This window comes from Antedon mediterranea, chromosome 2 (genome assembly GCF_964355755.1).
Source record: "Antedon mediterranea chromosome 2, ecAntMedi1.1, whole genome shotgun sequence".
Classification (NCBI taxonomy): domain Eukaryota; kingdom Metazoa; phylum Echinodermata; class Crinoidea; order Comatulida; family Antedonidae; genus Antedon; species Antedon mediterranea.
The window spans coordinates 8,336,260-8,363,534 of NC_092671.1; the positions used below are offsets into that span (position 1 = coordinate 8,336,260).

General features: G+C 31.7%; 1 protein-coding gene across 4 annotated transcripts; it reads left to right on the forward strand.

Moving 5' to 3' along the window:
- The first annotated feature begins 420 nt into the window (after positions 1-420).
- On the forward strand, positions 421-27,275 carry LOC140040268 (nuclear factor erythroid 2-related factor 2-like). 4 transcript variants are annotated; one of them, XM_072086064.1, is made up of 4 exons: positions 421-543; positions 23,386-24,334; positions 25,031-25,165; positions 25,741-27,275. In XM_072086064.1, exons 1-4 carry the CDS (start codon positions 427-429, stop codon positions 26,388-26,390), a joined length of 1,851 nt encoding a protein of 616 aa, XP_071942165.1. In that variant the 5' UTR covers positions 421-426; the 3' UTR covers positions 26,391-27,275. The 4 variants fall into 4 exon arrangements, with proteins under 4 accessions (XP_071942165.1, XP_071942166.1, XP_071942163.1 ...); XM_072086065.1 differs by lacking the exon at positions 421-543 and adding an exon at positions 16,217-16,528; XM_072086062.1 differs by lacking the exon at positions 421-543 and adding an exon at positions 19,780-21,019.

The window sequence follows — 27,275 nt, forward strand, 5'->3', positions numbered from 1 at the left end:
TTTGAATGGTCAACAAAATTATGAATGAGCATTTTTTGTAGCACTTCGTCCACTTTTCGGAAGGAAAATTTAGGTAAAAAAAGATTTATCCGGACAGTTGAGTCATCGATGACGTTCTGTACATTTGTCCATCGAGGTTTTTTTAAAAACTAAACTCAACATTTCTTTCACGATGATGACTTAATTTCTCGCTTTAGTTAAAATAGGAATCAAAATAACCGTGACCTGATGGCGCTTGTCATCCCCGTTTAGAAGGAAAGGCGCGATTTGCCCTTAAATGAAAGAGTAACCAAACTCAGTCAAGTTACAGCCAATCAAAGCTGAGCTGTCGAGGCAGGAAGCTAGTGAAACGAATTCATAGGGAGCTTAGTGAAATGCGTCGAGTTAAGTTTTGAAAGTTGGCAAAAATTATGCCATTTGTCTAGGATGAGTTATTGGGGACTGTGTGAAAGAATGGCAGCGGTTAGATTTTGTGAACTTCGTCGTGTACCTTTGTACAGTGTTGGATATAGTACCCATAATAGTCACAAGCATTTTAAAAAGGTAAGGCAACCCAACATTGCTGTTCTGGTCAATTCGCCTTTTTGGGATTTTTAGAAGCTGACTTGAAGTTCTGTAAACTTCGTTTTTGTTTCAACTTGGAAAAGTTTACGCATTATAGAGAGCGCTATAATACTAACAACTTGTTTCAACATACAGTTCTGCCGAAATCACGTAGGAAGAAATAATGTATTTAATTGTTTGGTAAAATAATAAAACGGTTCACAATTAGATTTTTATTTTCGGTTTCAAACTTAAAAAAAATATAGAGAAACGATTTTGTTTGTTCGACATTGTTGTTAATGTTGAATCAGAAACAAATGTTATTACTTTTAGGCCTATACTAATTTTCTTTTAAAAGGATGAATTTCTACAAAAAAAAAGACCAATTTATGTTGTCAAGTTTACTTGGATAATCTTTATAATTAGAACTGTGTTTTTAAAGACAATATTTATAAATGATATACGGTATAAAAAGAACTTTCAATATACTTTTCTATACGAAACCTTTTCCCCAATGTACGGTACTGTAGTTGCATACACACACATTATATACAAGGATAAATAATAATTGTGTTTTACGGCTTTAATATTAAACATACTAGTAATTGCATGACAATGCTATTATTTCTAATATGTTAATTGCCATTTTGATATTTGTTTATACAATAATAGATTTCATATAATGAGGGTTAAAAACGTACTATGCGCATGGATAGAGTTTAAAATACAACTACAAGTATACTGACTCTCATGCTATCTATGCTGAGTAAAATACAGTTATTAATTATCATATTATGTCGATGATTTGATGTTCCTAATCAAATCAACGAATTGTAGTAAACCATCCATGAAGGGTGGAGCATTGTAAAAATGTTTAATCTTTTTGTTGAATTAGAATTTAAATTAAAATCTTGTCAATATAATTAGCAGAATACATTGTGGAATATCATTATAAAAAAATAATATAGCACAGGAATCTTCATTGAATCAAATACAGTTTCTAGTAACTTATGTTTTTGTTGAATAGTTGAATTTAAATTAAATTCTTGTCAATACAATCAGGACACTACATTGTGGAATATCATATCATAAAAAATAATATATACCACAATAGGAATCTTCTTTGAAACAAATACTAGATTAACAGTTTCTTAAGTAACTTATGTCGGCTTATTGCATATAGGCTAAGGCCTAGTAAATATAGACTTATGCTAAAACTAAATAAGTTTGGAATCTTTTTATGAAAGTTTATAACGAACTATAGTTTAGAAACATTTAATACAATTAATATATCAACCATAAAAGACACAAATTGATGTTATTTTGTTTGTTTGTTTATTAGTTTTCCACAAATACTATCATTATTTTTAATACAGTGCTTAACAGGCAGAAAGATTAAAGGAAGACAAATCAAATTTTGTAAAAGATTTTGTTAATCTTTTTAAGATTGAGGAATTCTTATAATGTAGCGCTTACGGTGTAGGCCTAAAGTGAAATCCTATTTGTTATTTTGGTGTTTTGTTATAAATTATTGAACACTTGATAGAAAATGAGGGGCTGTCCTTTTTACATTTTATTACAAATTGTATTACACATATTTTCATATAATAGGCCCGAAGTGTTTTCATTGAAATGTTAAAAGCATTATAACTAATTTTTAAATTCAACATTATCGATAAAGAAAATGATACATGTGTAGGCCTAATGGTCTTAAGTTTTTTAAATGTACTGTAAAAATTGTTATATGATAGGCCTACATGTTTTTAATCTAACATTGTAAATAACATTTTTTCATTTGTTAAAATGATATATTTCACTTAGAAACCAACAAAGTTACCCATTAATATTTGTTGTTGAAATTTCATTTATATAATATTATTGTTATAATAACATTGGTTTAAAATTTACAAAACTGGAATAGTTTATGTAAGGAGATTCAAATTGATATGTGATTGACTTAAATATTTACGGTTCAACAACTTCTTTAAAAAGGAACCGTTTAAAAGGTTTTTAAACAAATTTCTAATTAAAGTATTGTTGATTATTACCTGAGTGAAACACATATTACAACCCATACTTTGTTGTGTTGTACGTAAGAAGTAAAGCCAAACTACCAGTCCACATTTATTACTTGAAGACTTAAATCCCGACATTATAAGGCGACATTGGTTAAAATAAAATATCATTGATTTTTTTGTTTAAATAACACAACAATATTATAATGATTGAATTATTATTATAATAAATAGTCCAGTATTATATACCCTTTGAGTTTCTCTAAAGTCTTCAGATTTATTTTCCTTTATAAATATAAATTTAACCCTAATTCAAGGAAGATTTAAAACTCTAAAAAAACTACCGGCATATAATTATGTTATTAAAAGATGCCTGTGCTATAATAAAAATATACAATTTCTACGGTGATAATGTATTATTTATGTAGATTGTTTTGTTTATAACATTCCTATTCAAATGTATTACACAGACGCTACAGCCTTTGGAAATAGTGATTATTATACTATTATACGACACTCATTTACAGTATATTATTAATACCCAACCCACGTATTTTAATGTGGTATTGTTATTGATTAAAATAGACAATTAATTACCAAATTCTTAGAATGTGCTCATATGTTGTTAAATTTTAATTAACAATTATATCATTATCGTCATGTCTGTGCCGGTGAATACCAATATACAACCGTTATAAACTTTATATTATTAGTATAGCCATCAGTGTTTAAACGCACACGTATTTAATGTTGAATCCTATACTGATATGTATAATGCTTCGTTTTAAACGATATAAAAAAAGCGATATTGATAAATTAGTATTTTTTAAATAGATCATAAAACAAGGACAATAAGATTTATTTAATAATTAGTATTGAATATGTAATCAAATAAACAAATAGTATTCATATTAGTGCATTACACACATTTTAAAGATTGTTTGCAATTATAATTCAACAATTTTTTGCCATTTAAATACTGACTCCACCCTTTTAAACGAATAATTACATGCTACTGAATTACCCACAGATTCCTCCTAATTAAATCTTACATTAGTAGTTATATCTTTCAATAAGCAATTAAACAAGCTAATCTAGCATTATGTATGACCGTGTTCCTTTTCTTTTATCACCGAATAACGAACAGGGAGTTGTCATTACTGTACACGTCTAAAAGCCATTTTCAACAGTTAAGTATATGGGCTTTTAAAAGGCATGTGACAACAAGAAAGACGGTAGAGTGGAAACGTCGCGTCAAAACATATACATGTTAGGATTGAAATGTAGGCCTAATAATGTTGTAAGGATGTTGTTAGACTAAGGCTAGGTTGGCTTTGTCCGTCAACTCATATTAATTGCAGTGGTCACCGTGTACCGTTAAGGCATGATTCATAATAATGTAGGCCTAATGATGTCAAATCTTTTTACTTCGTTATGTTATTAAACTTATGAATTAAAATATTCTTTCCCTTTATAAAAAAATTGTTTAATTTCTAATTAATAATAAAAATATTACAGTACTTAATCTAAATCTTAAAATGTGTTTAAGACAAACGCATTTTGGTATACGGTATATATACAATTATTGTATAAAGCAGGCTAATCATTTACGGTAGTAGTTTTAATATCAGAAATGAAACTTATACTCACAGTTTAACCAAGAAAAATATGCTTTACAAATTGGTATTAAGATAACAATAGAAACATCAGAAAATAGTGTAATAATCCACTGCATGCGTTTCTATATTTTAAAGTGTGGGTGAGTGGGTGTCAGTGATTGTTAAATCATTGTCGGTCATGTTATGGTCTTATAAAGTTCTTCAAACCTAATGGTGGTGGCAACACTTGAATGAATGCACATTAATTGAACGGTCCACTGAGAGACAGAGCGGAATATTTGTTGAGTCTGAGGAAATTAGAATATTCCGTGATGAAGATGTGTTTTGTAAAGCTCTGTCTACACTATCAAACTACTTTGACAAAAAAGTGTGATGTGTCCAAATATGGTAGTGATATATCGAAATATGGTAGTGACATGACATCATCGTGTCCATATATGGGCACATCACATAAAGTGTGATAGTGTAGACAGCGCTTAATACTAAGTGAATGACGATATTCACGAACATAATAACACAAATCCTTATTTTTAATTTATTTCATTTCATTTCATTTCATTTATTTCGTCTCACATAATTATAACAAAAACATAACAAACAATAGATAGAGACAGGATTCCCAAAAGAGAACTAAATCAAACTATCAAGTGGGTCTCCAGATCAAACTATCAAGTGGGTCTCCAGATCAAACTATCAAGTGGGTCTCCAGATCAAACTATCAAGTGGGTCTCCACTTCAGTTAGTATAGTATAGCAATTTAGTGGTTATATTTTAAAAGTACTCCTTAAAGAGAAACAGCATGTTTATTATTTTGAAAAAAAAGTTTAAATGTAACAATATGTAAATATATTTAATAATCTATATAGCACATATACTGTTACCGATACTGTCTCCCAAAAATAATCAATTTGACATATGTGATTTAAAAAATAGCCTACCGTAACATTTTAAAAATAATTACCAAAGGAAAAGGAAATTAAATGTTTACAAGTTTTAAAGAAAAATCTAATAATCTGGTTGATTCGTTGCTTTTATGATTTAATAATAACCACAATTTTGAAATCTTATCGGAAAGTCCTACCAATATTATTAATGATATCGTATACAATTGTACAATGTCAATGCTTTTTTAAATATATACTACTTTCTATTTCCATAAATAATAATAATAATAATAATAATTACTTAGGCCTATACGGTAGGCTATACTACACCGACAAAAGGATTACATATTAGGTTAGGCTACATTACCTGTTGTGGATGTAAGTTAAAATTAGAAACAAGATCACAGAAACTGATGAGGTTATTATCAAAACTATCACCTTGATATTCCGAAATAAATAAATAATTTAAGAAATTCAATCTCTGGGGAAAAACGTATATTCAATTACCCAATAATGATCGTTTTAATTCGTTATTTTGATAGTTGTGGCAGGGAAGAGTCTGGTAGTGGAATCATGTAATAAAGAAATATACATGGTTAAGTCTATATTAATTGATTATGATAAAACACAGGCATTCGAATTCTTTAAACATCGATGGTATACACGTTCAATTAGAAACAGGTTTACATTTTTTTACATTGGTGAGGAGTGATAATGAAATGATAATGTTACGTTGTTAAACTATCGTTGTTAGCATGTTATTGCATTCAGGTGGCATGCTTGATGTATGTAGGTTTTTGGGTCGATATTTTACATACAGGAAGCCTGTCCGCTGCTGCACTCATAAGGCTCTGTTCGTAATACGTTTGCGTGAAACCCGCCACATGTTGTCCTTTTCACTATCTCACTTTAATTTTGCCAAGTCATGCAAACAGTTGAGAATACACTGACCCGAGAAGTCTGTTAAACGACTACTGACTCATATATAAACTAATTTCATTTTGTTAGTGAGTCGCTTTGAACTTCTTTAAACTACGTAACATTACCTTGACACGTTAAAAATTACAACATACCAATTGAACGGAAATTACATTACTTGACGCTCAAATTCTTAGATTTCAATTTTAGTCAATAATCTTTTAAAGTTGTGTTCACAGCTACATGATTATGTGATTATTAATAAGATTAATTGTTTAATTGAATTAAACATTGTATGAATTAAACCCAAGTGACTCGAAAGATAAAAAAAAAGATGTTTTGATAATCGAAAGGTGACGTAATCTATTTTCGCGCGTGGAAGTGGTTCCGAGGAAGCGCGCCAAAGGGAGGTATCCGAGACCGCGTCAATTTCACGCTAGTTCTTATTAAACCACATTGCATGATCAGCATTTCAAAATGACACGCAAATCAACATCATTCTACTTTGTAGATGTTGTTAAACATTTCACAGACAAATTTGATTTAATCGTATTTGGGGCATTAGCCTCCAACAAGTGCAAATTCATATCACACTAGATTGGTACTTGAGTATGGGAAGTTAGCTTAGCCTCCTTCGTACAGACTCCATTCAGATTTTTTTTAAATGTAGACTCATTCGTGTTTGTGTTTTGTTTATGACACTTATTTTGTTCTATCCTGTACTTTCTAATGCTCAGCGTTTTGAAAGTTTTTTTAAAGGGTTTGTTTGTGTATGTTTAAAAAAAAATATCTAGACACTTACACAGATACTTTATATAAAGATACACTAAATACTTTATAAAGGTTTTTAATGAGGCTCATTAATTTGTTGTTTTTAAAGAAAGTTTATACATATTTTGTTTGTATTTGTTTTAAAAAATAAGGCTTACTTTTCTATTTTATAAAGTTTACACACTTATTTTGTTTTGTTCTTATATTTACCAACTTTACGACGTACTCGCGTAGTTCAGTTGCTTTTCAGTACGGTAAATATTGTTCATCTTTTCCTATCTCTGTTTGCACTACCGTCTACCGTGTTACTCTATGGTATTTCAAAGTCTGGTGATTGTGTTTAGTTAGCACTAATGTCTTTGTTTACCAACAAGTAAAATTGGTCACAACATTCCTTCACTATCAGATAATACAAATGTTGAAAAGCATGACTTTGCAAAAACTGTATAATCAGCACATGATTACTAACTGTCATTATCGAAACAATTAAACCCATCAAATTATTCTTCTAATACTCTATTGCTCAATTAATAAATCAATTGTCAAATTCAATAATAGTTATGGTTTAATATGAACTATTTAATTAAGTATATAGGTTTGAAAGTTATTGACATCTGATAATTTCCTTTTCACAGTATGTCGTCAACAGTTAAGATATTCCTGAATAACTGCATGAAACGTCACAATTCTGATCATGGGCCTATATTTACATCTATATGTGTTTTCAATGACATTATACCGTAGGCCTAATACAGGTAAACGCGTATTCTCAAAGATAAATTTAGCAGTATTTGATTTTTGCTAAGAAACATTATCAAAATATGGCGAATAGATAGACAATAGCAACACAAACATTAGTTTGTCCAGTTTGATGAAAATGAATGCACATTTTTTGGTGACATCTGGACCAGGCGCCTTTATAGAGATAGGAGCAAATTTGTTATGATAAAGTCGATTGATACAGGGTTAGGTCCCATAGGGCTAGCCCTTGATTCATTTCACATCCTCTCGAAAGTTTTCTTTCACACCCCTGTTTTATTTCTTCTGTTATGTACAGTAGTAGGAGGTCTAGGCTGTGAAAGATCTTGAAGCAGGATGACACACACGCAGTCTCTTCTTCTGACAAATCACTGTCTGACAAAAAAGAAAGTGACAAGAAGCGTTCAAGGTGATCTAATTTAAATTTTATAAGTATAAATGATATCTAACGAACTTTAGAGAAGAAAGTATAGTTGTCTGCTCAGGTCAGGTCGTAACGGATCCACCCCAGAAAGTGCCCAGGGAGCTGAACAACTTTAGAACACAAGTTTAGTTGTCAGAATTTTCTCACGGAATGATTGTCCCAAGATTCACCCTTCAAGAAGTGAAATCATTCTCTCCTCTTACTTCTCTTATTTTGTATCCTTTATGTTACGTACCATACAATCATTCTACATACAAAACAACTTTGTCAGTGAGGCGAAATGTTTTGACTTATTGCACACATACGGTACCTAAAGCCTCCATAGAAGGCTCAATGGCCAAAAGTCATGATAAAATGTAAAACTATACGTACGCCACGTGACTATATTTAACTTTCAAATAATTAAATAACTATTAATTAATAACCTATCAACAATTTAGCGTACTCGTCTTTACTTTTTATTTTATTTATTTCCCACCATACATACATTTTGTAGTTTGGCGTAAGCTCCGCTCATTTTTGTTTAAAAAAACTTTGATACGTTGGAAAATCATGATTAAAGCTGAATCGCTTGGTTTTCCTATATTCTCTGATACTACTGATTAACTAATGCCTGTGTAATACCTTAATCTCAACAGAATTACAATGTATTATTAAGATAACACACTGGGTACATATTGATAAATATGCAGAATGTGCTGTTCTAGATTCAAAAGTAGCCTTATGGTAAACAGATATTATAGTCCCATAATATTTCGTAAATCATTTTTTTTTACATTCTGTAAATTCATTCTAGATGAAATCTTACATAACCTTGAAATCCGATTATTGATTTATTAAATAATTATTTAAATTAATTATTCATTAATTTTAGATACCACGGGGTTACTAAAGTATCAAAGGAACTTTATGGAGCAAATTTCCGCTCGACTCGGGCGATAACATTCAGTTTTCCTTTTTGCGTAACACTTATGAATCACACTTTTAAAATAAATCACATGTGTCTCTAAAAGTGTCATTTGTTTGTAATATTATAAGAAATACGATAGGTTACATAATAATGCAAAATCAACTAGATTTACAAATTTTTTCACCTTTTTTGGCTGTTATGGATTTTTATTTGACTTTGAATTTGATGCTTTTTATTCAATTGAAATAAAGATACTGAGATATTATTAAACACTTCGTTACACAAGCAAAGTTCAATTATTTGTTATTGAACGATATGGTGGATATTAATACATTTCCAATATAGGTAAATGAGAATGTTCATTTAATTTTCATTTGAAATGTCATCTTGTTGAATTATTACTATATAAAGAAATGAAAAATCATCAATTCTTAATTTTGGTGAATTTTAATATTTGCATTTAGATTTTATGATTTATTTAAATTTTATTATTGATTTTAGTGGAACCTTAAAAATCGAGATCTTGTTGTCCTGAATAGGAGAGTAAACTAAACTACTAACAGTTCTAGATCTAATATCTAGAGAACAATTAAAAAAAGAAAAATAAAGTTTTTTAACTGTTTCTAAAGTGCTGACTTTGATTAGAGTACTGTGTACTGACTTATATTCTGTTTTAATTACACAGAATCCATATGGATAGAACGATAAATAATTAACAGCCAAGTGGGAAACTGTAACACACATGCTTAAACTAACAACATTTGTACGTTGGTAGCGTTATCTACAACAATTAGGCAATCAATCTGTATTCAATTTAGCCCGAGCAGACACGGGCCCTACTGTGGATAATATTCAATCATCAGGGCAAATGTGTACACGTGTAGTTTGTATGTACAAGCTTGTCTCTCTGGTTATAACATGCCATTTGTGCCTAGCATAGGATATTAGTTAGGACGGATTGCTCGTTGAGGTGCGGTTTTTATTCTAAGTTGAGGAAGCTCCGATTTCCCATGGTGTGTTGAAGTTGGTTTTCATTGAGGCTCTTTCGAATGAGAGATGACGTTGAGAACATAGGAGGATTTTTTGTTCTATATAACTATCCAAATTTAATAACAAGCGATAGAAAAGTTTTTTATTACATAATTAGAAAATGGAGAAAAAAAATTAAGGAAATTGAAATAGGTTAAAAAACATTTGAATTAGCAAACTATTCGGATATACTTTAGAGAACCGTTAATTTTCCAATTCAAACAATTATTGCAGTCATCAATATGTTAATTGTAAAATTACTTGTATATATTTATTTATTTAACAACATCTTTATATAACAGGATTACCCAATCAGCAACCTGTTCTCATTGTGGTCCTGTCTTAAATCGATATCTAGCTTTGAATGAAGTACAACTTGTGTTTTTGTCCAAGGTGTGCCAAACGTTCACGTCATGACTACAACTCTGTAACTACACATTATAAACTTTTTGTATTAATGAAATAATGTAATGTAAATAATCTATAATGTGTTTTTCGTTTGTTTTCTGTTGTTTTGGTGGTTTTTTCAGTTTGCTGTTTGTAAGTTATTTATTTATTTTATTTATTTATTTTGTTATATTGCGTTTATTGGTCCTTGTGGGCATAGGTCCTTATACTTTATAGTAGAGGTTGCTTAATTATCTTTATCTTGAATGTATTGATAACTGATTTATTTAATTTGTTAAAATGAATAAAATAAATGTCATTAAATTACGTCTCAAGTTATTTTTAAATTATGTTAATTACCAATTACTGTTGAAAATTGTATGACTGATTCATGCAATGATAATCACATTGACAAAACTGAAGCGATCTAACGTTCGACGTGTTTCTTGTAAACTTGTATCTGCTTTACATTATTTTCGTTGACATGCGTTAGTTAGTCTCACCCTTCTCGATATTAGCAGAATTTACCATTTCCTTGAATCTTATTAGTGAACTTGAACTCATCGTTGGCGTGCAATTCATGCATATCGACCCCTTTTTAGCTGAGGCAGACATTTAACTATTTCGTCCTGGCTTGTCATAAAAATCACCTACTTTTTAGGCAAATTTACTTGAAAACAGGATGTCTAAAATCGTTTGGAGCATGTATTGTTTTAGCTTAACTTGAGAAGCCTGTCATACAAACTACGGTAACTTTTTATGATCTGAACTGATCTTAACTACGTGTTATGTAATTGGTATATTTTTTTTCATTTCGTTGGTATTAAGACCGCACATTCCAACCTATATATCTTTTCTTTTGATTTTTATTACTACTTTAATGTCGAACTTACGTTTATGCTCATTTGTCGGTATGTTTGAGGACTAACTTTTGAAAGAAGGTTAACGAATTAAGTTGCTTTTTAAAAAGACAACAACTCTAGTAAGATCTCTATTTTAAAATGTTTTACATTATTTTTCATTATATCTCTGGTAAACCGGCAAATCAAACACATTTGGCTTCAAAACTGTTTTTAACCGATTAAAAACACAGAAAAATAAAACAGATGTAAAGCAAATGAAGATCTAATTCTACCATCTTAATTGATTTTTTTCTGACAAAAATAACTTCGTTTCCTGAAAAAAAGGACACCTGGGTTAAAAAAGATCACGCACATTAAAAAAGTACTCACAACGGACATGACTTGGCAGAAAAAAATTAACTTTTTTGATCTGTTACTTTTCATCAATCAGAGTGTATGCTTTGTGTGGAAGGTTGGTGTTGTTTAATTTGAGGGCTTATTGCAACCGGTAGATTAGCAGGTGTCCTGATTAAAATCTACTAATTAGAATCAAAAGTCATTTCACTTTTAATAATATTTGAATGTAGGACCTGCACTTGTCAAAATTGTATAACTATATAGGCCCTGGAAGTAATACTAATTGTATTTCTCTAGTGATGAAGGGATTGTATTTCAAACAAAACATTGGTATAACTATATAGGCCCTGGAAGTAATACTAATTGTATTTCTCTAGTGATGAAGGGATTGTATTTCAAACAAAACATTGGTATAACTATATAGGCCCTGGAAGTAATACTAATTGTATTTCTCTTGTGATGAAGGGATTGTATTTCAAACAAAACATTGATATAACTATATAGGCCCTGGAAGTAATACTAATTTTATTTCTCTTGTGATGAAGGGATTGTATTTCAAACAAAACATTGGTATAACTATATAGGCCCTGGAAGTAATACTAATTGTATTTCTCTAGTGATGAAGGGATTGTATTTCAAACAAAACATTGGTATAACTATATAGGCCCTGGAAGTAATACTAATTGTATTTCTCTTGTGATGAAGGGATTGTATTTCAAACAAAACATTGGTATAACTATATAGGCCCTGGAAGTAATACTAATTGTATTTCTCTAGTGATGAAGGGATTGTATTTCAAACAAAACATTGGTATAACTATATAGGCCCTGGAAGTAATACTAATTGTATTTCTCTAGTGATGAAGGGATTGTATTTCAAACAAAACATTGGTATAACTATATAGGCCCTGGAAGTAATACTAATTGTATTTCTCTTGTGATGAAGGGATTGTATTTCAAACAAAACATTGGTATAACTATATAGGCCCTGGAAGTAATACTAATTTTATTTCTCTTGTGATGAAGGGATTGTATTTCAAACAAAACATTGGTATAACTATATAGGCCCTGGAAGTAATACTAATTGTATTTCTCTAGTGATGAAGGGATTGTATTTCAAACAAAACATTGGTATAACTATATAGGCCCTGGAAGTAATACTAATTGTATTTCTCTTGTGATGAAGGGATTGTATTTCAAACAAAACATTGGTATAACTATATAGGCCCTGGAAGTAATACTAATTGTATTTCTCTAGTGATGAAGGGATTGTATTTCAAACAAAACATTGGTATAACTATAATAGGCCCTGGAAGTAATACTAATTTAATTTCTCTCCTAGTGTATGGAGGGATTGTATTTCAAACAAAACATTGGCATAACTATATAGGCCCTGGAAGTAATACTAATTTTATTTCTCTAGTGTATATGGAGGAATTGTATTTCAAACAAAACATTGGTATAACTATATAGGCCCTGGAAGTAATACTAATTTTACTTCTCTGTGTATATGGAGGGATTGTATTTCAAACAAAACATTGGTATAACTATATAGGCCCTGGAAGTAATACTAATTTTATTTCTCTAGTGTATGAAGGGATTGTATTTCAAACAAAACATTGGTATAACTATATAGGCCCTGGAAGTAATACTAATTTTATTTCTCTAGTGCATGGAGGGACTCTTATTTCAAACAAAACATTGTATAGAGTGTCTCAAAGAGTGGCAACGGATGACCACTGTCTCTAAGGTGGCCCGCCATACTAATACTCAAAGCATACCGTATACCTAACATATACAATTTAACGAACATGGATTATTTCCTAGCCTATACCTAGAGTTATGCGGAATATGATCGTTTACAGTAATTATCTTAAAGAATAAAATAAGACAATTAAAATAATAAGACAATTAAAACAGTATATTTAAGGTGATGTCATAAATGTATAGGGCCTACCAATACTCCAAAAATAAAAAATAAATTAAATCAATATAAATGAAAACGGAATATCAGCATTAATATGATTTATCCATTAATATAGAACAAATTATATCATTTACAGGCTTATAACTGTTTTTATCTCTAAAATGTCATATGCCTTTAATAAATAATCCATGTTCGCTTGAATTGCAATAATGTAGGCCTAGGCCATATACAAGAACAAAATAATCGATTTGTTTTTGTGAAAAACTCCCGATTTAAACACAACACTTTCAGTTCAGCTTTTTTCAAGTAGTAAACTGTAATTTCGTTAAGACATGACACGAAACCTTCACAAAATATTTACCACATCCCTTGTGTTCTTTGTCTTAACAGCGATGAGTTTATGACTGTATTTGTTGTCTTATTCATTCAAAATATGCCGAGAATTGTGCGGAATATAGTCGTTTACACTTTGCACTTGTCGAAATAAGTTAAGGCAAAACATAGGTGACAGCGTCCACCTGTGAATTGCGGTGCGTTAAAACGGTATAAAGGAAACGAACAGAAATTATCAAATTTAACTGAGATGGTCATCGTGTTGACAAGAGATGGCGCTCTTCATATATTTTACAACATCATGCATGCAATATTTCCATTTCCATATTACACTATTAAATTGTAATACTGATCCAATCTATAACAATGCTACTATATTAACTTTACATTTAAATTATTTTGTCCACGTCTCTCATTCGATTAGCAACAGTATTTTGGTTGATTTCTTATCTTAATCGTAAAAGATACTAAAAAAAAAATTAACATATTGTTAGATTTCCGAAAGGCCTATGAAAATTAGATAAAATTACTGTTTCCTTTCAAATTAAATTGTTGATACTATTAATACAGTTTGTGCCTACATGATTATCTCGGGACCGTTCTATGGTTACCACCAGGTAGGCTTACTTCATCAAAGCTTCCATGAATGGATGTAGGCCTACGGGTTGGGAGCAGAAAAACTAGTAGACCATACCCAGTACCGTTTTGATTACGATCAATCGGGAAATTACCTCACGAGAAATAGGTTACTTACTTGGTTTATCTGCAATGATTGCCTACTGTTTCAACTTTTTTTATTTTTTCATTCATTCAAATAATTAGGTTTTTTTAACTTATGTACAGTACTTGTTTTAAATACATAGCGCCCTCTACACAAGTACGTAACCTTTATAGAGGATAGGACACAAATATGATTACCTCACTTCACAATATCTCAATACTTGCATCCAACAAAATCATTTTCTTTTAATATTGTATCGCAGCTTCCGTGGAAAAATATGATTAAATAAAAGTGTGTCATTTCCATTACGTGGCTTTGATATCAAACTGGTGAGCCACATTATGTAATCATTATGAACATAAAATAACAACATTGAACCATAATGTCCTTTTCATTCATGCCACAAAAAAGATAACACAATTGTTACATCATCATGCAGTGTAGTCATACATTGTCTGGTGTTTGTATAGGATGTTAAAGAACATACCTATTTCACATACCACACAAATGATAACACGTTATACCTATACATGCAATGTGATCATACATTGTCTGATGTATAGAACTATGCTGTGAAAATGTATAAGTATGTCGATAATCAATCCGATATGAGAGAACAGGATCCAAATTATATATTCTTCGAGACTACTGAGAGAAATAGTCGCATTGTACTCGAAACTGGAACATTTAATTTAACTGGAATTTAACATGGAAACTTTCAGATCCAGGATGAGGCATATAGTGATGTCTCGTCTGTCTAGACTTAAAAGCTCTATAATTCAAAACTTCATGTACAAGTATCTAAAATATAAAAAAAAACACAAAATTGTATTTGTAGATTGGCCCATACTGACCTGATTTTGAAATGTTTGACAATCTGGGATATTGTATTTACTATACCACAACCGCGACGAGGATAACGGTATATTCTATATGATAAGATTACTTATAGCCGGTTAATCCCAACTCGTTTTATCACCTCCGCTATAATAATCCAAAATCAAGGTAAATCCATTCAATTTACAATCCTAACAAGAATCTGGAGTAAGAACGAAGTTTAACGACTTTCACAAATTAATGACTTTCTCGACGTTTTTATTTTTCATTCATTTTCATGTTTATCATAGTCCTATAGGCCTATTAATGTTACGATGAACAACATGGTACGTCATGTGTTATTCGCTGTAAGTCAGTTCAATTCAAGTTCCACAATTAAAATTCATCTTGTTTGACTTAAGTTAATAATTCTAATGTTTTTGGGGTTTTTATTTTTTTATGTGGATATATTTATAGGAGGGACATCATTTGTGTCCCTCGGTGATTTACGGTATTGTTTTCATCGTGCCAAAGTTTCGGCTCTGCTCTTCAGTGATTTACGTGCGCGCCCTTTTCCATGTATAGGCCTAGCCTATCTGTCTTTTTCTTGTTTTGTTTTGTATTGATGGTACTTTACGGTAGGCCTACTCGCCACTATTTGTTTGACTTTTTTAATCATTGTACATTTTCCCACCCTTAATCCCCTTCCCACCTTCAAACGACCTTGAAAACGGAAGTCGCTTGTCTAAATGATAATTCACTGAACCGTACAGTATAATGTTTGCCATTTATATTGATATTTCAGTTCATAGTTCACGCAAATATTAATAAGCCAAATATAACACTACTATAAATTCATATCGAATCCGATTGGCTACTGATGACGTTAGGCACTAATACGCCAGTACTGCCGCTCTGCTTCAGTGCGTTGACGATGTTATGAGGCGTTTATATTATACAGAGCTGCATTTTTGGACTGAAATGTAATTCATTGGGGTTAGAAAGCGTAACTGAGACTCTGACGTAATAATTGTCAGTTTTTAATTCATTAAATCGTCTGCAACCGAAGTCTTGTTTTCATTTTGAACAAAATAAACAGTGAAGCTACTTGAGAGGGTATTTTACACGGGGTTTTGAATTAACGACAGTCGGCCTAAAAGGTGGTGTCACCATAATAGTAGATAGATATCGCATTTGAGTATCATACAGAAATGATCGAAATAGAGACAGAGTTCCCAATGGAAACAGGCTCTCCAAAAAGTGTCTCAATGGAGGTAGGTTTTATTAGAAAATTACTTATGTATGTTTTTCGCAAATAATATTGGTAAAGGTTAAAATAACAAGCCCACCTGGCGGAGTATATTTTGTCTACCAGAACTTACGCCTCACCGACTAGACTGTGCTTATGTAGGCTACGATACCGGTAGGTACTTAACTGCTGTAAAAATTATCCTCTATTTTTATGTGAACGTAAAATGTTACATTGACAAATTGTCACATGGGGTCAATCTGTGATGATGTGACATTTGGTTCGTACTATCTTAAAGTATGCGCCCTGTTTATCCATCAGGAAGTTTTAAAAACAGGGAATACTACACTGTGAAAAATTGTCAGCTCAACATCACTTTGTGATGATGAGATGTCTGATATTAAGAATGCTAATATTAATAAATATATTAATGGCCTAGATATTTTTTAATGTGTATGCAAAATTGGTAACCTAGATTGTTATCAACATTATTCTTGTTGACAAAGTGAAAGTATATAGCCCTATACTGTTAGTAACGAGACAACATCACATGTTGCTCACTTCCTACCTTCGGTCACTAGTCACACAAATGGACTTATTTGGTACTTTACACAGACTATTGAACTTTATAATTACACCCTATTGTTTATTATTATTGACTAATAGCATTCAGGAATATCCATTACTATATTATATTAAAGGTAGGCCTACATCTTCCTGAAATCAACATTACCAATTGGCACAAATGTTTAAAATACAAATCTGGGCATTTTTGTGACGAGTTAATTTGAGTTCTTACAAATACAACCAAATTATTAAATGTTCACTGTTATTTTAAATAAAACATAATTTTAATTGCCAACTTAATCAATGTTTATTTTATTGTAGTGTATACTTAAACTTGTAACCTATTAAAAGTTCATTAATATTCATAAGATAAGGTTGGTTCTACGGTTAGTTAAACTTTAATGCAGCGTTATTTATTCAATACCGGAAAGTCTATTTTATCGTAGCACTTGGTTCTGAATGGACTGTAAACATATCTGACAGGTTCTGTATTTATATAAACATCACAAGACTGATTATACTGTAAATCATGCCATTTGATCATCTTGTGTCTTTAGTTGCTATGGTTACCATAGAAATTAAGTATGTAGAACATTCTAGGACAGTTAGTACATCCAGGAACAGTCAATAGATGGATGTTCTATACCACTTGCCCAACTTACAAAGTGAAAAACTCTACATCAGGGACAGATCCATGCATTTTCAATTAACAGTTGCCAAACTTTACAAAGTGAAAACACAAAACAGTGTTTTCCTTGTTTTGTATCATTAGAAATACTTAAACTTGTCATATCCACTTCTGCATAGAGTTATAAATATCTCATATTAAAAATAGTGAACATTTTTTGTTTTGACAGGAAAAATAAACTCAAAGAAACTTTAAGTATAGCGTCAGGCTAATTATATGCATTTGCAGGGCTCGAAATTCACCCTACTAAACTAGCAATTTGCTAAGTAGATTTTTCATAATTGCTAGTTGAAAATTAACTAGCTAATGTTTACTGAGGTTGTACATTTTTAATTACTTTTTAGTGTAGCAAAATGTGCGGTTCTCTTGACTTGTAAATTAAACTTTTTGTAGAATTAATTAATTTGCCAAAATGTGCTTGTTGATTATTTGTTCATTTTGCTAGTTAGATTTCTTACACTAGCAAAGGGTGAATATTATCGTAAACTTTGAGTCCCCAATTGAATCACTTTTTTAGAAAAATATATTGAAAAATGAACAAATACAAACTATATGTTTATTTGCAACAACAAAAAAATGCATTAAAATACAAATCTATAGAAAATGCCCCACTAGTGTTCTGTGTATCTCCTTATATCAATGGCTACTTAAAGATAATCACAGTATTAAACTTAATTAAAGTGTACTTATTGCACCAAGTAATATTACCATATGTTTTCAAATAAAGAGATAATTTTTATTATCAGTAGATATATTATCCTTAAATACATTTATATTGTAAATAGTTAAATTTAACTGACAAACAAAACAATGGGTTGTATTAGTCCTAGGCCTAAAAATAATGCAATTTGTGAACAGGTGATCTTGGAATGTGTAGTAAGGGGTAACATAGGATGGCAAGAGCAAACATTGTTATCAGAGACCTACTGTATGAGCAGTAATGATAAAATCTGTATTATCTTCCAGTTAATTGAACCATATTAGCTTGGGTGTGTTCATGTGAACGTGTTGCAATTGTTGTAATCTAATATCTAGGTACGAGTTCAACCCTTTGAATATAAACGCTATTTTATCGCCTATACAATTGTTATTTAAACTAAGGTAAAGGTTAAACTTCCAAAGAGGGATGGGGTTTAGAATGATTTCAGATAAATTCTTTATTACACAATTAGTCAGCTACTGATGTATTCAATTCAATTCAACTTGAAGTGAATGAAGGTACATTGGATACATTCTTACTAACTTGTTTTTCAGGTTAAACACATTTTTTGTTTCATTATTACTACAAAATTATTGTTTTATTATTTATGAAATAGCATATGTACCATTCAATTATAAATATAACTATTTAAATTTATGACTAGAAATAATCTGTTTACAGTATTATTATATTGGGTATTGAATATAAAAGTGAGAAAAATTAATATATCAATATAAAAATAATGTTTAATATTTGTTCATAACCAACCTGAAATATAAGTACTGTACGTATATCCTAATTTTAATTAGCTTTAATTATGGTAAATCAAATAACTTTTTTTAATATGTGCTGTATTACTATTTTTAATTAATATTAAAAATAAGGCCACCACTATACAATATTATTATAATAATAAAATGTATCATCAATATAATATGCAAAAACTTATGAACTATTCCAGCAGTACTTTGTATGACCAAAATTAATTTACTTTGGGTGTTGAATTTCTTAGGTCAGGTAAAAATAATGATATCCGAAAATAATTAATTCATTCAAAATTGACATTCCTTAGTTGTATTATTAGATGGAGTCAATTGTTGTAGTTGTAGTCTTAATATTATTTTTGCTATATTCGGTACAATATATAGATTACAATAGCTTGTGTACCTTTAATTTGCATTGACGTCACAATCTCTTAGACTTCCTCGTGACGACATTTCTATAGCAAAGGGCGCACGCTCAATAAATGACATCATTTACTATTTTAGAGACATATCCCATCTTTCCCCAATTTGCTGATTCAATGAAAAGCGCCACCTCTCGGTCGTCGTCTAGAAGATTCTTTTTTGTCAGAAAAAGTGTTTGTTTTTCGCGTTATTAATCACGAAATTTACGATCATCTGACTAAATAATTACTAGGCCTAGTGCTAGTTATAGGTTTTTGAATTGGAAATACATATCTTCATCCGTGTTTTAATTTTACAACAGTTTACACTCGAAAGTTACCGGCTTAATTGCCAGCAAAAATAAATTTGAGGCGACCTTTTCTTTGTTTTGGCTGTAGACTGACTGTGTGGTCACGACGCAACAAACACATCGGAAGGGTAGCCTAGCCTAGCTGTAGGGCCTTATACTAACTGGGCCTGGAGTCGCCTTATATGGTTACAAGCTGACGTTTTTATTTCTGAAGAAACAGTGTTTTATAAGCCTGTACCTGAAGTTTTGGTTTTTGTGTGGTAACTTGGCTATCCAGTTAGGCCGCCGCCTAGCTACAAAAACAAGTGTAGCCTACGTACTGTAGGCCTAGGCCTATGTATTGTATGTACTAAGTGGTTTTAGTAGCGTCTGGACCAGAAAGACTACTTACACCTGCATTAATTTTTGCTGTTAGGCCCAAAAACAAAGACATTTTTTTTTCAGATGATGTGTAGGAAGAGACTTTTTCGAATACTGTTATACTGATAGCCTATAGGTCTGGGTCCTAGTTGTTTCCTACCTACATTTGTCTCAAGTTTTGATTGAACTTATTTGCAAGAAGTAACAAAAAAGTTACAGGAGAACAAAACTTCACTATGCAAAACAAAAAGCAATTCTCGCAGGTGCTTCTTGGCATAGCTCTTGTTCTAAGCCTTCTTAGATCAGACAACAGTGATAGTTTTCGACATAGAAATTCAGGTCACCTATTCAGACTTCCTGAACTCCAAGATATTCTGTTAGGACAGACTGCAGTCATGACTCAAACAGAGTTTCATAATTTATTCAACTCAGAAGATGGAGATTATGTACACCCCAAAGGTCTACAAAGAGATTCGCGATTCTTAAATTCGATTCTTGACTCGCCGACTTTCGATCCTGAAAATTGGATGGACATGTCACCTTATCGAGAAGTGACAACGTTACTCTTAGATCGTCTTGAACCTAGCAATGGGAGACCAGTGCTATTAAATCATCCTAATAATGGGAATAATCATGGCGAGGATGAGAATGGCAACCAAGGGAATGAGAATGAAAGTGGTGCCATGTCGGTACCGTCAAGTCCTAGTGATGAACTAACTCAGGAGGTAAAAAAGGAGTTATGATATTATTTTAAAAATGCGGAAATAATATTGAGGAGTGGGTTCATAATTAGCATTTTATTTGTACTCGCACAGTAGATTTATCTTACTGCATTGTACTTGTACTGTAATCATTTCTTATTGGCCCTGTTTCTGCTGCCAATCCCAAATATACCGTATAAATATACCGTATAAATATACCGTATATATACCGTATATGAAATTCGTGCACCGTTTCCGCTGCACATACTTCGTGGGTGGGATGTAAAAAAAGTTGGCTTTCATATACCCAAAATGCATTTTGTGAGACGGAAGTATGGATTGACCTAGAGTCTCGTGTAGTGAGGTTACATGACAAAAACAAAACAATGATGGTTTCTCAAAACGTCTTAGCATTGCTTTCTATTTTAAATCTAATGATCAGAAGTGGCAACGAATTTACATCGCACAAACAATCTAGAAATGTAGAATGGGCATTGACTACATTTATGCAAAGAAGACGACGGCGTTTGCCGATAACTTTGGCGTTATTAAGTCTACCACAAATTCTGCTTTTATTTTGTTTGAGATACTTTTGTAAATCTCGGTATCTCTTCTGTTGCCATGTAGTCTCCCCCCAACCTTCGCTTCTCCCCACAATTGAATTGCAAAAATAGTTATTTCTTCAGTTCACAGTGATATTTTGATCTGTTGCTTGCTTATTATACACGTGTGTGTCAATGCAGCAGAAAAACCAAACAAACGCGTCACGCTCTGTTAGTTTTTGACCTCGTGTCATGGGCCGGGTCACATATACGGTATATTTTGAGTGCAGCAGAAACGGGGTACGAAATATACGGTATATTTTGGAATATACCGTATAATATCCACAAACGATGGGGATATTTATGCGGTATATATACCGCATATATATACGGTATATTTTTTATGAGACCCATTTCTGCTGCCAAAAAATATACCGTATATAAAATATACCGTATATATACGGTATATATTTGGCAGCAGAAACGGGGCCATTGAGAAGCTCTCTTTCATTTAATTTATCCTTGAAACACACAAAAATGAACGTCAAAATATTCTAAATTTAAAGTGGCTATATCAAAGTAATATTAAAGTTATTCACTTTAAGTCGAAAATTTGAGCCAAAAACAACAAGTTTACGTAATTAACAGGTAAATTAGTTTGATTACATTTCATCTGGAAAATCGTCACGAGCGAAAGTAAACAAAGATTTCAAACCATGAGTACGCATTATGCATATGCTAAATTAGGATTGTTTACAACTCGTCACGGTTAAGAAGGTATTTTCACACAGATCATGAGGAAGTTTTATGATTATGCATACAGATTAGCCAAACAAGCGCGTTTCATTATGGGGATATGTTTTGATTGAAAACTTTGACTGGAAGTCAAAGTTATTTTTTTAACAAAAAAACGTCTGTATTTCAGTTAAATTTGGGTTTTTTTTCGAAAAATTTTTGGTGATAGTTAATAACTATTATGATACTTCAAAATGACCCACCTTTTTTCAAAATCTTTTATTTTTTATTTTTTTTGGAATTAGTCAAAGGGACAATACATCTTTAACAAACAAACCACAATACCACAATATAAAATATAAACATACTCTTAGTCTTATTTTCTATATTAATTATGGGTAATAATATAAATAAGTTTTAGTTTCATTTTAGTTTATATAATCATTGGTGTTCTTCATCCATGCACTTTTATACAACAAATAATTATATAATAATTAGTCAACTAATGAAAATGTTTATAGCAAATAGTTATGTGTGTTTATTGTAAAATTTTCAAAATAAATCAAAATAAATCGCTAGATCAAACTTAAATGGAAAAGAAATTCTATTTGTATACAGTAGTTCCCTAAATTATTTGTATACTACTACTACTGTATATAGTATTAAAGGCGGTAAATTTGTGTTGATTAATGTACTAACAGTATAATTAATAACAATTTCTTACATAAGAATCTAATATTTCTTTATTCAACCTTCATTTCATAATATTTTATATTTATTTTCTCTGTATACTGTAACCTGCCAGCATATATACCTACTGTAAGTCAGCTGACTTTGGTAATAAACTAAAAGATTTGCTTGCTTTTAGTCAATTGTAATCTAGCTACTGTATACATATGACTTGTTTTAACTGCGTTATTCCACCTGTGAAAGGAAGTCTTTTATAATACACTATTGTTTGCACTATTTCTATTGGTGAATTGTTTGGGAGTTGACAGTGTTTGAGAGCTACATGCAGGTATTCTAATTGGTTGGAGATCACCTTGCGGTGACAATATAAGCTAGCTTTTCCTTTTAAACATTTCAATAGCGTTACTTCCTTTTTCCTTGCAGGACATGGACATGATTGAACGACTTTGGAGGCAGGACATTGATATGGGAATCTGTCGTGATGATTCCTTGTCGACAAAAGAGGGATATGAGATCGAAAAGCCTTTAAAGAAACCCGAGGAGAATATATGGGATAACTTCAGCATTGACAATGAAACTGGAGAGTTTATGCAACCAGTTATAGACCCTGCCAGCCAAGTAAACACTCAACAAACAACAATACCACAGCAACCGCAGGTAACATTTCCAGGTCAAACGCATGAAAATGGGATGACATTGGAGGAGTGTTTGCAGATATTAGAAGAAGACTTGACTAACCCGCTACAGACAGCAAGGCAAGAAACAGCGCCAGCTATGCAACGCCAAATTAACAGTCCACAAGAGATGGAACAACGGTGGCAGGACTTTGCTTCATTGTCGGATATTAATTTAAATCTACCTGCTATTAATCCAGAAGTCTCCCCAGAATACCATCAGCAGGCAGTAATGCCAGAGAACTTTACCACAATGGGCTCGCCAATGAATTTTGGCATGGCCCTTCCGAACACTACAGAAAACTTGAACATGCTACACTACCCAAGTGCTCATACAACAAACTTACCCGCAAATATGCATTCAACGGAAGATATTTTCACGTCAACACCTTCGCTGTCCGATCTATCCGTAAACACAACGTCATTGCCATCCGCATCCTTGCATATACCCGAAATGAACTTTACAAATTTGCTGATGTCCGACACCACGAATCGAAGTATTACTGAAAGTTACAACAGCCAACAAAATGACACGTCAACCTCATCGTTATCGCCACGAAACAGTACAAGCCCTTTACTGCTCGACTTGTTGAATTCATCAAGTCTGGACGAGGTGAACACTATGGACATAGACGGTCAGATCCGTGATGTTATGGATGTTCTAGATGACCGGGACTCTGCAATATCACTCGGTTCAGGTAAGAACAATTGATTTAAAATTAATTCCTCGTCATAATTTCTTTATGGTAGACCTTAAATTCATTGAATTTGAAAAAGCATTACCCATTTAAACATACTGTAACTGACCAGAATATCAAAATCCACAATAATTTATATATTATTATTATAATAATTTAAACACAAACAAATTTAGTTTAAAATATGCTATCTCTGCTGTACTGTATAATCATTTAATTAAAGACATTTAAATCTGCTTTAAATCCAAGTTGATCCATTACAGAAAGAAATGTCTGAGAGAATAGTACGTTTGGCCTTTAATTGGCAATATTCTAGCACTTCTATCTAGGTCCTTCCTCACTTTAACAACAATCATCATTGTTTAATTCAAGGCTGATGATGAGTACATTGTTTGTTTACTCTGAATTCACAGAATTGTAAACCGGCCAAAAAATACAAACAACTTTTTATTTAAAAATTTACCAAAAATATTATTGTTGATCAGTCAATTTTTAAATAGTAATGTATTTGTTTTTGTCACTGTATCATTTCCAGCTTATTCAATTATGTTTTTATAGCTAAACAGTCAATATTCATTGCCAACTCATGTATTGTAATAAAATACTTTAAACCATAAGTCTCTACCATCACCATATGGTTAAAACATAACCCTATATAATAAAGGTTAATGGTTGGTTTTATTTTTATCACTGCAGTTTCACAATATACAGAACAAAGTGACAGCTCATCTTTATACAGTGGGAGTGAGGATGGTAGCTCGGAAGGAGCAGTTGGAGGCTACGATGGCAGTCTTGACCAGGACGTTAAGGGAGCCTCTGGCTACAGTCGAGGTAAATATTTTATATTATGTCAAATTTAATATGATGCTCATAAAATTCTAGGCTTTGTAAAAGGTCATGGTACTGGAATACAGCCAGGATTGAACCCACAATTCTGAGAAACTATTGTGCCAACTATAAACTTTATATAAATGTTTGTCAATATGAATTTTGTGCAATATGGCTAAAAAATATGAATGAGACAGTAACAACTCTAAATCGTATTATTGAAAAAAAGGGAGATTAAGTATTTTCCTTGGGAAGATTTACTTGTTCAGTGTATAAGTGTACTTGAAAGTTTCATATGCATGAATATTGTTCATTGAGAATAGAAGCTTATACTTTGTATCATGCATTTCCATTGTACTTGCCTGTACGATACAATGTCCAAAGTCCAAAGGTCTTAACCTTGTCAGGAACTGAAACACTTTATCCCGCTAATGAACTCGCAAAATTTTAAAAAAAGAAATAACTTTAAATCTGATGTCATAATGTAATTTTTGTTTAGATATATAAAGCATAGTCATTTGTAGGTGGGAAAGGAAATGATTTTATAGTTTAAACATTATATTATATTTATCTTATAGGAAATGCTCAGTATGGTGGTGATCGACAAGGTGGTGGGCAAGCGAATCATAACGGCCAACAATCCAGTATGAACAGCATTACTCATAATCACACATACAGCAATATGAGTTCACGAAACGGTAGTATGAACGGTAACAGCAGTAAAAAGAGCCACCATCAAAAGCATAACCACGATATGGGATCAAGATTCTCGCGCGACGAGAAGCGAGCGAAGCAACTAAAGATACCGATTCCCATAGAGAAGATAATCGACCTACCGGTGGACCAGTTCAATGAACTCCTGAAGAAGTTTGAACTGACCGACCCACAGTTGGCGCTAGTCCGAGACATCCGTCGCAGAGGTAAAAACAAAGTTGCCGCTCAGAACTGCAGAAAGAGAAAAATAGACGCGATATACACGATAGAAGAAGAGATTGATCTTTTAAAAGCAGAAAAAGACGAGTTATTAAAGGAACGAGGGAACATCGATAAAGAATCATTGGACATGCGAGACCGATACACGCAGCTTTACCGTGAAGTATTTCAGAGTCTGTGCGATGATCATGGCGATCCTGTCAACCCAAATAACTTCTCTCTTCAACAAATGCCAGATGGTTCCGTCTATTTAGTACCAAGAAACTCAACCTTACCAGAGGACGACAAAGAATAACAAGTTAATGTCAAAGAGAATAAAAACAATTTTGTTTTATTCATTCGCTCAGGTAGAAATTTTAGATCTATGTCTATCACTCTTTTTCGTTAAACATGATCTCATCGTATAGACTTCTCATAAACATAAATTATTTAAAACAAAAACTGTGCAGTATAGAGCTTTCATTACAGAGATAAATCTGATTATAAAACTTTTTTTTATTCAATGTAAAAAGCTGTAAATATTGAAAATAGATTTATGGTTGATATATTAGGTTAAACATGGTACAGGACTTTGTTTTTGTTACAAATAATTTTTTTTTTCTATTGTAATATTAAAATTTAGTCTTTCTGTTGATTTATCTTTAAGCTGATTCTCTAGTATGTTTTGTCATCGCTTAAACCGATAATGTAGGGAAAAAAATAACCCAAGCCGTGGGCTTTCGGGATTTCTAGACAATCTTGGCTTTTAGATTAATTAGTTTTCTACCACAACTTAACATGGAGTAGTTCTCCAAGAATTAAATTTGGTAGTATGGACTTTGCTTAGCAGAATAGAGATATGAATGTTGTAACACTATTAATGATAATCTAATTATATTATGAAATATATCGCATTTTTGTACTATATGTTCTAGTAGTGAGCCAAACTGTGTAAATATTGATGGAAAATTAATGGCTAGAGAATGTAATGTGTGAGTGATGGAGAGTCGCGTGTGCATTTTTGAAAATCAGAAAGTATGTTTTGAACAATAACTTTCTATATATTTGTATAAATTGTAAATATTAAGTTTGTACAGTCATGCTTTTGGAAAAATACACTAAAAGAACTTATTTTGCTTGACTTGGAAGCAACTAATTTTAAGTAATGAAACAGAAAAATAAAAGGAAAAACATAAATACA

Coding starts and splice junctions, on each gene's coding strand:
- LOC140040268 (XM_072086062.1), top strand. CDS start 20,531: ATGCAAAACAAAAAGCAATTCTCGCAGGTGCTTCTTGGCATAGCTCTT. Junction 21,020..23,385: donor GTGATGAACTAACTCAGGAG/GTAAAAAAGGAG, acceptor TTTTCCTTGCAG/GACATGGACATGATTGAACG. Junction 25,166..25,740: donor AGCCTCTGGCTACAGTCGAG/GTAAATATTTTA, acceptor TTTATCTTATAG/GAAATGCTCAGTATGGTGGT.